The sequence below is a fragment of the Durio zibethinus genome, chromosome 25 (genome assembly GCF_047325235.1).
Source record: "Durio zibethinus cultivar Kanyao isolate XHJ-2024 chromosome 25, ASM4732523v1, whole genome shotgun sequence".
In the NCBI taxonomy this organism is placed as follows: domain Eukaryota; kingdom Viridiplantae; phylum Streptophyta; class Magnoliopsida; order Malvales; family Malvaceae; genus Durio; species Durio zibethinus.
Genome location: NC_143186.1, coordinates 12018070 through 12029397, shown reverse-complemented (window position 1 = coordinate 12029397; position 11328 = coordinate 12018070). Strand labels below are relative to the sequence as shown.

General features: G+C 30.8%; 1 protein-coding gene across 2 annotated transcripts; it reads left to right on the top strand.

Moving 5' to 3' along the window:
- Window positions 1-229: 229 nt before the first annotated feature.
- On the top strand, window positions 230-4535 carry LOC111275966 (zinc finger BED domain-containing protein RICESLEEPER 1-like). Of its 2 annotated transcripts, none has more exons than XM_089754449.1 (4): window positions 230-428; window positions 1965-3953; window positions 4042-4109; window positions 4219-4535. In XM_089754449.1, the coding sequence occupies exons 2-3, from the start codon at window positions 1991-1993 to the stop codon at window positions 4095-4097; spliced, it is 2019 nt and encodes a 672-aa protein (XP_089610575.1). In that variant the 5' UTR covers window positions 230-428; window positions 1965-1990; the 3' UTR covers window positions 4098-4109; window positions 4219-4535. The 2 variants fall into 2 exon arrangements, with proteins under 2 accessions (XP_089610575.1, XP_022717363.2); XM_022861628.2 differs by having other exon boundaries at window positions 4211-4535.
- Window positions 4536-11328: the final 6793 nt, after the last annotated feature.

Genomic DNA, 11328 nt, shown 5'->3' with positions numbered 1-11328 from the left:
AAAATAAAAATTCAATTTAAAATGAATTGAATGTAGAAAATTAGAAATGAAAGAGAAACTCAAAAGGGTCAAACCAAACGTAACCAACCCGCCATGACACGTCACAATGAACCTAACCCAAAACCGGATCCAAATTCTAGCCCGGTCCATTTCATCCTTTTCCTTCTCTCTGATTGGTACCATAAAAATATCCAATTATTAAAAAAAAAAAAATTCTCTTAGCAATTTTGACCACCCAAACTCTTCTTCGGATCTTGACCCAAATTCTCCTCCACAATCCAAACTCGGATCCAGTCACTCCTTCTCAGTTTTTTTTTTTTTTTTAATTTTTTTTCTGTGATCAACAAAATCCAAACCCTAATACCTTCTCGGATCCTCCGATCGGACCCGCCTGTGGAGCCAAGCTTTTTCTCTGTTAGACAATCTGGGTATGATTTTCTTTTTGCTGGGTTTATTATTATGTGTTTTAGTTATGGGAATTTTGATTAGACTCGTTTGGGTATTTGGTTAAACAATCATTTTTTCTTGATGGGTTTTTTTATTTAAAAAGCTTTTTTTTAAGAATTATTCATCTGAATTGAGTGTGATTTTGGTGTTTTTTAGCATTTAATTTTGTTGGGGTTTTGCTATATCTATGTTTAATTCGTTAGAAGAACCTTTCTCAAATGAATTCAATTAAAAGTTTGGTTTCCTTAGAGAATTGTTTATCTTGAATTGAGTGAGAATTGTTTATTGAGAATTGAGGGTGAATTTGGTGGCTTTTTACATTTATATTTGTTGGGTTTTTGTTGCATTTCTAATATTTCATTGGTTGATTTTTATAATACCATTTGTTTGGAATGATAATTTAGAGAATTTAAATTGACGTTTTTTTTTTCCATCAACAAAACTACTTTTTCTTTTGGGAATTTGGCTAAAAGTTTGCTTTTGTAAGCGTTGCTTTTTTTTTCCCCTTTTAGGTGGACTTTTTAATGTTGTTTTTTATTGTGATTAACTGGCCATATTTATATCATTGTGAGAAAGGAAAAAAAAAAAAGGAGATTTGCCTGTTTGTCTTAATATCAATCTATAGATTACAATGAAAACATGTTATTGGGAAAATAATATTTCCCCAATTAATTGGAATTTTTTGAGCTTTTCTTTTAATTCAGTAAGTTTAATGGTTTTCAATTGTATGGGAAACTATAGAAGTTTCAGTTCGGTTGGTATGTGCTGGATGTTTAGTTAATGCTGTTATTGTAAGCTCTTCCTTTGGCATGTTGTTATTACCCTCCTCTTTGATACTTCTCTTTGTTCCATATCCTCAAATGTCACTGTGGTCAGGGTCTTTTTATGTAGAGATAAAGTGGCTTACCCATCATTCCATCTGGAAATGACATAATTCTGTATGACTTTGCCAATATGTCCATTGATTTTTTTTTTTTTTGGATAAATCATGGTTCAGAAATTCTCTTATTGTAAAATCATGGTTTCTCTGGATATCACTTGTTTACAATCTGAACAATTCGATTTTGAATTCATTTCATATAACTTCTCTCCTTCGGTTTTGTTTATTTTCTGTACTCTCTTACAGTTTCTCTTTTCTTTTTTTTTTTTTCTGCTCCTACCAATCCTAGTTGCAAATTTGCAATATATCACTGCTTCTGCAAGATTGAAGGCAACTCAAATGCTATTAAGGCAACACCAATTTGCATGTTGCAACAGCTTGGAGAATAAAACATGGCATTTTGTCCTATTTTGCTTGTGCTTATTCACTAACTTATTATTGATATTTAATCTTAATGTTCATTAAGACCCAATGTCATAATTATGATTGCATTTCAGGATTAATTGATAATGTTCAACAATTCCTTTGTTGTGTTTTTGATGATTCATGTCCTGAATTTATGTTGTGAATTAATATGTATTTTCTTTATTTCAAAAAGGCAACTATTTTGTCATATGACTTCACATTTAATATGCAGACTTTGGTTCATCTGAAGCCTATGCGATGGAAGTTGCTAATGAATCAGCTACTAAGAAACCAAAGAGGTTGACTTCTGTTGTATGGAACCACTTTGAAAGGGTTAGGAAAGCTGACATTTGTTATGCAGTTTGTGTTCATTGTAACAAGAGATTAAGTGGATCAAGTAATAGTGGAACAACCCATCTGAGAAATCACTTAATGCGGTGCTTGAAAAGATCTAACTATGATGTTTCCCAACTACTTGCAGCAAAGAGAAGGAAAAAGGATAGCACCCTTACCATTGCAAATATCAGTTATGATGAAGGGCAAAAAAAAGAGGATTATATTAAGCCCACGATTGTCAAGTATGAACAGGATCAGAGAAAGGATGAAGTTTTCAACCTTGGAAGCAGCCGATTCGATCAAGATCGGAGTCGGTTAGATCTTGCCCGCATGATTATATTACATGGCTACCCTCTGGCCATGGTTGAGCACGTTGGATTCAAGGTATTTGTCAAGAATCTGCAGCCATTGTTTGATGTTGCTCCAAATAGCACCATTGAGTTGTCTTGTATGGAAATTTATGGGAGGGAGAAACAGAAAGTTTATGATATGTTACGTAAATTGCAATGCAGAATTAACCTTTCTGTTGAAATGTGGTCTTCACCCGAGAACTCTAGTTACTTATGCTTGACAGCACATTATGTTGATGATGACTGGAAACTACAAAAGAAGATTCTTAATTTTGTCACACTTGATGCTTCTCATACTGAAGACATGCTTTCTGAAGTAATTATCAAATGTCTGATGGAATGGGACATAGAGAGTAAGTTGTTTGCCATGACCTTTGATGATTGTTCTACTAATGATGATAATATCCTGAGAATAAAAGAGCAGATCTCTGAAAACAAGCCTCGTCTAAGCAATGGTCAATTATTAGATGTGCGCTCAGCTGCACATGTTCTAAATTCAATTGTTCAAGATATCATGGAAGCTCTCCAAGGGGTGATCCAAAAGATTCGAGAAACTGTTAGATATGTTAAAAGTTCACAATCAATACGTGGGAAGTTCAATGAGATTGCCCAGCAAACTGGAATCAACAGCCAGAAGAGCTTAGTTCTTGATTGTCCTCTCCGATGGAATTCAACATACATAATGCTTGAGACGGCTGTAGAATACAGGAATGCATTCTGTCACTTGCCAGAGCTTGATCCTGATCTTGTTTTAAGTGATGAAGAGTGGGAATGGGCAATTTCCATTACTGGCTACTTGAAATTATTTATTGAAATCATTAATGTCTTCTCTGGCAACAAATGTCCTACTGCAAATATATATTTTCCTGAAATTTGTCATGTTCACATCCAACTGATTGAGTGGTGCAAGAGCCCAAATAATTTTCTTAGCTCATTGGCAGCAAAGATGAAAGCTAAGTTTGATAAATATTGGAGCAAGTGCAGTTTGGCCTTGGCAGTGGCGGGTATCTTAGATCCCCGATTTAAGATGAAATTGGTGGAGTATTACTATTCCCAGATTTATGGCAGTACTGCCTTGGAACGAATCAAAGAAGTGTCTGATGGTATTAAGGAACTCTTTAATGCATACTCTATCTGCTCAACTTTGATTGATCAGGGTTCGGCTTTGCCTGGCTGTAGCTTACCTAGCAGCAGTAATGATAGTAGAGATAGACTAAAGGGCTTTGATAAATTCCTCCATGAGACATCTCAAAGTCAAGGTGCAATATCAGACTTGGAAAAATATTTAGATGAGCCAGTCTTTCCTCGTAACTGTGATTTCAGTATATTGAATTGGTGGAGAGTTCACACACCAAGGTATCCAATCTTGTCAATGATGGCACGTGATGTTCTAGGAACACCTATGTCAACTGTTGCACAGGAGTCAGCATTCAATGCTGGAGGTAGGGTGCTTGATAGCTGTCGAAGTTCACTGACTCCTGATACTCGAGAGGCTTTGATATGCACACGAGATTGGTTGTGGATGCAATTAGATGGTGCGTGCATTACCTTTGATCTCTTTATACAATCATTTCTAATTCATTATATATCTCTAACGATATCCCATTGTTATTAATGTGATAGACCCTAGTCCATCTTCAAGTCATTATGCACTACCCCTTTATGTTGAAGCGAATTGATTTGCCCTCGGGGTAAGTCTGCTAAATTCTTTCCTTTATATCGCAGTGAAGAATACAATTTCTATGTTACTAAGTTTGCAAGTGCCCTTATTTTGATGGTTTTCTCATGCAAGGTGCATAGATCTTTCTTAAGCTGATAAGATGGTGTGATTGCATCTAGCACCTACGCCTTGGTCTCAAACCAAAAGTCGGATAAGCTGCTATTTTCACTTCTTATATCAGTGTGGTAAATTGCTTAATTGTTTTGGTATTTCAGTGTGGCTTTGGTGTTATAGTTCTTCCTCTAGAAGCTTAAATTAAATGTACATTTTAGCATAACGACTAAACCCTTCAACGTTATGGCTCAGTTCAAGCGACTCTGTTATGGTTGATGTAGTTATTTTGATTGCGAGTTAGAGTTGAAATAGAAGTTGTGTATAGAGGGCTATTGTATTGTCATTGGGTTCCATGACTTTTTACCTTAGCACTAACCAGAGACTGGATTTACAATGTGTCTATGGGGCAACTGCCCCCCATTGAAATCTTTTTTTTTTAAAGCGCTAACACCAACAACATGCAAACTGAACCCAACATCATTTGGTCACACCATTTTCTTTACTCAAAAAAAAAAAAAAAAAAAGATAACGAGGCCCAAAAAACTTAGAAAAACATGAAGCCTACTGGCCTCATTATTATGAAGAACAATGTTGCAACTCTTAAGAGCAAAATGAAGTGTTCAAAGTAAGATAGTTTGTCTTTTAAATTAAATTTTATCGATACCTTTCTTTGATATTATGTATCAATTAGATAACCCCCTCCCTCCCAAAAAAAAAAAAAAAAAAAGAATTACATGTAGTCCACTAGTCTAGTAAATATGAGCAATAAGGTTGTAAATTGCAACAGCATAATGAAAAAAAAAGGAGCATTTACCTCGATACAAAGTGAATTTAAATTCGAGTTTTACTAATGAGATATAAAGAAATAGAGCTGTCCAATAGATCGAATAGTCTGTGGTAAAGCCTGATTTGGTATGCTGAGTATGACCTAATAAACTCCTTTAAAGAGATAATTTTCAATAACTAAGCTCTACCCTAAAGTTTGGAGCAACTTATCTTTGAATACTAATTAATTGAAAACACAATGAAGTGTCTCTAGCATTTCGTATATTTATATATAATAAAATATTAGTAATTATGTATTTTTATTAAATTTTATACAAAAATTATATATTACAATTATATCGACATGAAAAATAATAAATATATTTTTAATTAAAAATTTAAATCATATTATCTTTATATATTTTTTATTGTTTTGTATTGTATCACTTATCATGATATCATATTTTAAATTATTAAATTATTATAAAAAGAAAAAGTGATAAAAGCGAAAAAGGAGACAAGCATAAAGTTCTCTTTTTCTCTTTTTTTTTTTTCCTTTTTCTCGTTTTCCTCCCCTTTTCCCAAATTTTTTCCCTGCCTCTTGTTGAAATGTTGCATCAGACAATCACACATGATAGGAATAAAGAGGGGGGTGGGGGTGGTGATATGATTCTTTGGTCTAGAATCTCTTAAGCACATGGGGTCTATTTATGAGACTATCAGACTATATTTTATTGCAGATTGCATCGTTGGACGTACGACATGGATTTGGGGAAACTGTTTGTTGGCTTTAATCAATTATCCACGTGAACATTGTATCCATTTATACAGTCAAATTCATTTTCTCAACCCTTTTCTTGTAATTTTCTTTTGGTGCATTTGAAAAATAATTGCATTTTGAAGTATATCATTTTTTTTTGTACATAAACACAAAAGCAATAATTGGACAGAAATTTTTAAGTAAAAAAATATTTACCTTTTTTCTCCCATTCATCCAATGATCAAATTTTTGAATATGTAAAAAAAAAAAAAGTCCCCCATTTTCTGATTTCACACTACCTTTTGATCATGTCTTCTATTAAAACCAAAGAAGAGAGGCTTGATTTTTTACTTCCCTTCTTTCGGTCTGTTTCTCCCTATTTTCTTACCTTTTTCAAAAGAAGTGTCAAGTGGACAAAAGAAAATAGAACATAATGGTATAGGTTTTTCCCACCATTTCGTGCATCCACATCTATGCATCTTTCTCTCATTCATTAAAATGAGTTATACTAAATTGTTCTACTTTTTTGAAATTATTGTCTCGTAATAAAATTAAAGAAGAAAAATGCATTGGTAACTCATCACATGATATATATGATAGTGGTACATATAATTGATGTCTTAATTTGCCTTCTAAATTCAAAGTAAAAAGGGCATTAAAGGACAAATGAGACATTAGCGAGGTTTCCTTGTGCAATAAAGTTGCTTACAATCAATAGAGGTAGTAGTAATTTTGGCTAGACAAGAGGAGCACTTGCTATCATTTTGCTTCATGTTTCATATATTATTGTCAATTTCTGTCCAAAGAGTGATGAAATTTGTTGAATTTTTGGGTTCCCCTTTCATCATGATCTCAAAATCAAGTTGACAGCCTTTAGCCCTTTTGAGGTAGGGGAGGGGAGGTGGGTGGGTTTTCCTAGACTCTCCTAGGGTTAGGTCTCTTAAGTTGCCAATGTACACAATGCACTTTGGGATAGCAAATGATCAAGGAGTGGAAACTTATGAAAGAAAATAAACAAAAGGAAAATGAAATATTACAAATTGAGAATTTTTTAGATTCGTTGAATGTGTAAAAGGTTTTAACTAATTAAAGTATAAGAAACATGATGTCAAACTCATAAAAAAGAAAGAAAATTATCATATATATAAATATATATATTGGACCTAACGTGATAAATACAATAATAAAAAAATAATATATCATAATAAATCTATAGTAATAGATAATAATTAACAATGCAAGGTATTATAACGTATAGATCTATGAAATTATCATTAGACATAGATTAAAAGAGTCACTATCAATCTTTTTTATTTAAGTATGATTGGTCATTTGATTGAATTTAATCTACGAAATCATATTTAGGTTCCAGAGTGCGGTTATGCCTGAGAAAAGTTATAGTACCCTTACAATACCCATTTAAATAACGATATTAGTTTGATTCCAAATTATCCGAGCCTTAAAAAATATTTATGCTTTATCAAAATATTTAATATTGAGAATTAGCCTTAAAATTATCCCAATAATTTGATAGCAATTTAAGATCATTTTTTCACCTCAGGAGTATTTATGGAGATTAGTGTTTCAGTCTAAAAAAACTCTACCATCAGATTTATTTTATTTAGAAAAATTAGTAAAGTTTTTCAATAATTTGGTGAGATTTATTTTGAGGTAAATCTCCCAATAATTTTGTGAGATTTTATTTGAAAATATTTACAAAAATTTATTCTTTGGAAAAAATTCATTAAATCTCTAAATAGTTTAATAATACTTAATTTAGGAAGCAATCCTCCAATAGTTTAGAGGATAAAAATTATTTTTTTATTATTTAAAAAATGATTTATGGAATTTGCCAATAGTTTGGTGGATTCCATTTAAAATTAAATACATAAAAATTCTCCAATGATTTGGTATAATTAATGAATTTATTTTGTAAATATTTATATTTATAATTTTGTTTTCTAAAAGATTTTGATTTTATATTTTTTTCTGTTTTCTAGAAATAAAAATTTTATTTTTTTCAAAATAGTTAATAAATAATAAGTCATTCAATAAAATAAATAAGTAATAAAAATAGGAAGATGATAAAAAAATGAAAATAAAATAAAAAAATCAAAATATAAAATATAAAATAACATCAAATAAAAAATAAAATTAAAATAGAAAAAATATGTAATCGGGTCGGGTCAGACCACGGGTGGTGCACAGATCCCAGTCGAGTTATGCGTGGATTTGGGTTTAGTAAAACGATATTGTTTTGAAGCCCTATAAAAATAAAATGCTTATATTTTTTCCTTAAACGCCTATGTTTTCTCTCTCTAGTCAAAAAATAATCTGATCTTTCTCTAGAAAAGACCCAAAAATTCAATTGAAAATTGAAATTCTTCGTTAGTTTCTAGAAGAGTTGCTAGAATCCCATCGCAAAATTCAAACCTTGCTAGAAAATTCAACCAAAAAATTCAAAGTTCATCCTAAAGCCTAATTTTTTTTAGAAAAATCCCAAAAACCTAAAAAATTTTCAAATTAATTTATAAACCCTCCAGAAATGTAAACCTAATTCCAAAAACTCAAATATAAACCTTGAAACTTCATATCGAACCTAAAAATCCCAAAAATTCCTTATTGTCCAAAAATTTTTTCAGAAAACACCAAGTTCATCCCCTTTCTAAAAATCAAAACCCCTCATGTTCTTTGGAATTTTAGTTCAATTTATAGGCATCCTTAGGAGAGTTTTTAGGAAATGAACAGAACCAATCCAGGCTTGAATCCGGGAATTAGATTATACTCGAACTTCAATTTAGGTCTAAGTTCTTTGCTAATTTATCTGGACTAAATAAAAATCTCTTGATTTTGGTTCTAATTGACCCTTTGACTGGGTAGATTGAATTCAATTCTAAATTTTAGTTTCCTTGATCGTTGGTTAAAGAGGGAAGAATGAAAATGAAGTAAAATAAAATAAATAATAACAATAAAATATAACATAACATAATACTATACTAATATGCTATAATAATAATAATAATAATAATAATAATAATAATAATAATAATATAATGATAATATAATAATATAATATAACACAATATAATAATAATAAAATATAATATAATACAATAGTAATGTAATACTAACAAAGATAATAACAGTAATAAAAATTGACCTAATTGACTTCAAACACAGATAAATGTTTATACAGAAAAAATAAAGTACACTAAAATTTACATAAAAAATCTTTCATTGTAAAGGAAAAAAATCACATATCATAAAAAAAATATTTACTATCAAATAATGGATATACAAAGTTTTCCTCTAGTTAAAACTAGAGATAATCAATAACTAGAGAAACAATTAGAGAAATATCATCAAATAGGTAGCTCCACAAATATATTCTAAATTTATTCCTAGAGAGCTTCAAACCCAATATCCACTGTTCAGAATGTAGAACATTGAATCATGAACCTACTAGCAAAATTTTAGCTCAATTGGACTATGGATTGACTTCCTTTCAACCAACTCTCCTTTCTCTATTTTTTTTAATCTTTTTTTGCTTTTTTTCTTTCTTTTTTTCTCAATTTGTGGTGCTACTCCAATTTATGCCTAAAACACAACCCTTTTTTTTATTATTATTTAAGGCTTTATTTTAGGTTAAAAGTTAAAAAGCCTATGGCTTTTGATTGGTCAAAAAGAATATGGCTAGACCCCATATTCTTAATAATCTCCCCCTCTAGCCTCATTAGGAGATTCATCACCATAACAGTTTCATTTAGAATTTACCTTGGTCAAGGAATCCATTCCGACCAAGTTAATGCAGAGCTCAAGCTTTTCTTTAAGAAATATTTTAGTTAAAATATCTATTTTATTCTCATTAGTATGAACTTTCTTAACTACGTTTGCTATTCCTCTATCATCAAATGTAACTAGTGATATGTAACATCAATGTGCTTTATTCTAACATGGTACATGGCATTCCTACTCAAATCTAAAGTACTTTGACTATCACAAAACACCATTACTCTTTTTGATTTAACCCTAATGCAAGAAAAAAACATTTCATCCAAAGTATTTCTTTACTTGATTTGGTTGCTGTAATATACTCAGCCTCTATAATTGATAAAGTAACACATTTACGTATTTTAGACTATCAAGACACAGTTTTTCCTGCACAAATGAATAAATATCCTCAAGTAGATTTTTTACCATCAGAATTACTTGTCATGTCAGCATTAGTAAACTCTTCTAAAATTGGTTGTCAAACCTATAACTCAAGTACATATTTGAGGTGTCCCTCAAATATCTAAAAATCTATTTCATTGTTTCCTAGTAAACTTTTTCAAGATTAGAAAGAAATCTATTCACTACACCAACTGCATAAGTAATGTCAAGTTATGTGTAAACCATAAGATACATTAAAAAATCGACTACAGAAGAATAAAAAATACTAGACATATCTAGTTGCTCTTTTTTAGTCACTGGATAGGATTTTTTACTCAAATGAAAATAGTTAGTAAATGGACTGCTAACCAATTTAGCATGTTGCTTGTTGAATCTACTAAGTACCCGTTCAACATTTTTTTTTTGTGACAACTATAGCTTTCTAGCTCTCTTATCTTAAAAATATCCATACCAATAATCTGCTTTACTGGACTTAAATCTTACATGTTAAAAGACTTAAATAATTATTTTTTCAACTTGTGAATCATATCAGCGTCTTGTTCTACAATCAACATATCATCAACATATAATAAAAGAATAATAAAGTTACCATCAAAAAATTTTTTAATATACATACAAGGATCCGCTACCATTATTTTATAGCTATGGCTGACTATAAAGATATCAAACTTTTTGCACCATTATCACGGAGCTTGTTTCAAGCCATACAAGTTTTTTTTTTTAGTTTGCAAACTAAGTGCTATTTTTCTTTCACTTTAAAACCTTTAGATTGATTCATATAAATATCATCTTACAAGTTACTATGCAAAAATGCAGTCTTAACATCAAATTGTTTAAGCTTAAGATTCAAATTAGTTGCTAATCCTAATACTACTCGAATAGAACTCATATTCACAACTAAAAAAAAGATTTCATCAAAATTGATGTCGAATTTTTGAGAAAATTTTTTTAGCACTAATCTAACTTTGTACCTTACTAGTTTGTCACCATTTTTTTTTTTAACTTGAACACTCATTTATTTTTCAATAGCCTTCCCCCTTTCAAAAGTTTAACAATATCATATGTACCATTTTTTTAATGACACCATCTCTTCTTTTATTGCTTTTAACCAGTGCTTTCTATCTAGAGTAGTCTATACATCTTGAAAGCTTTTTGGCTTCTCCTTACTGGTAACTAAAATAAAATCTGAACTTGAATACTTGGTGGATAGCCTATGCTATCTGATAGATCTATTAGGCTAAAACTTTACACTACTTGATTTTTAAGGTAGCTTCTCTTACTTAACACTTTCTGGTGGAAAAAAACTACTTACCCTACTCAAAACTAATTACATTTGGCTTATCACTAAAAGTGGCTAGCTCATTCGTATCCCCAAGTTCTATCTCTTGCTCATTTTTATCATCTGTGACTTTTTCGGTGAAATCTCTATCATTGTTCA

Coding starts and splice junctions, on each gene's coding strand:
- LOC111275966 (XM_089754449.1), top strand. CDS start 1,991: ATGGAAGTTGCTAATGAATCAGCTACTAAGAAACCAAAGAGGTTGACT. Junction 3,954..4,041: donor GTTGTGGATGCAATTAGATG/GTGCGTGCATTA, acceptor TTAATGTGATAG/ACCCTAGTCCATCTTCAAGT.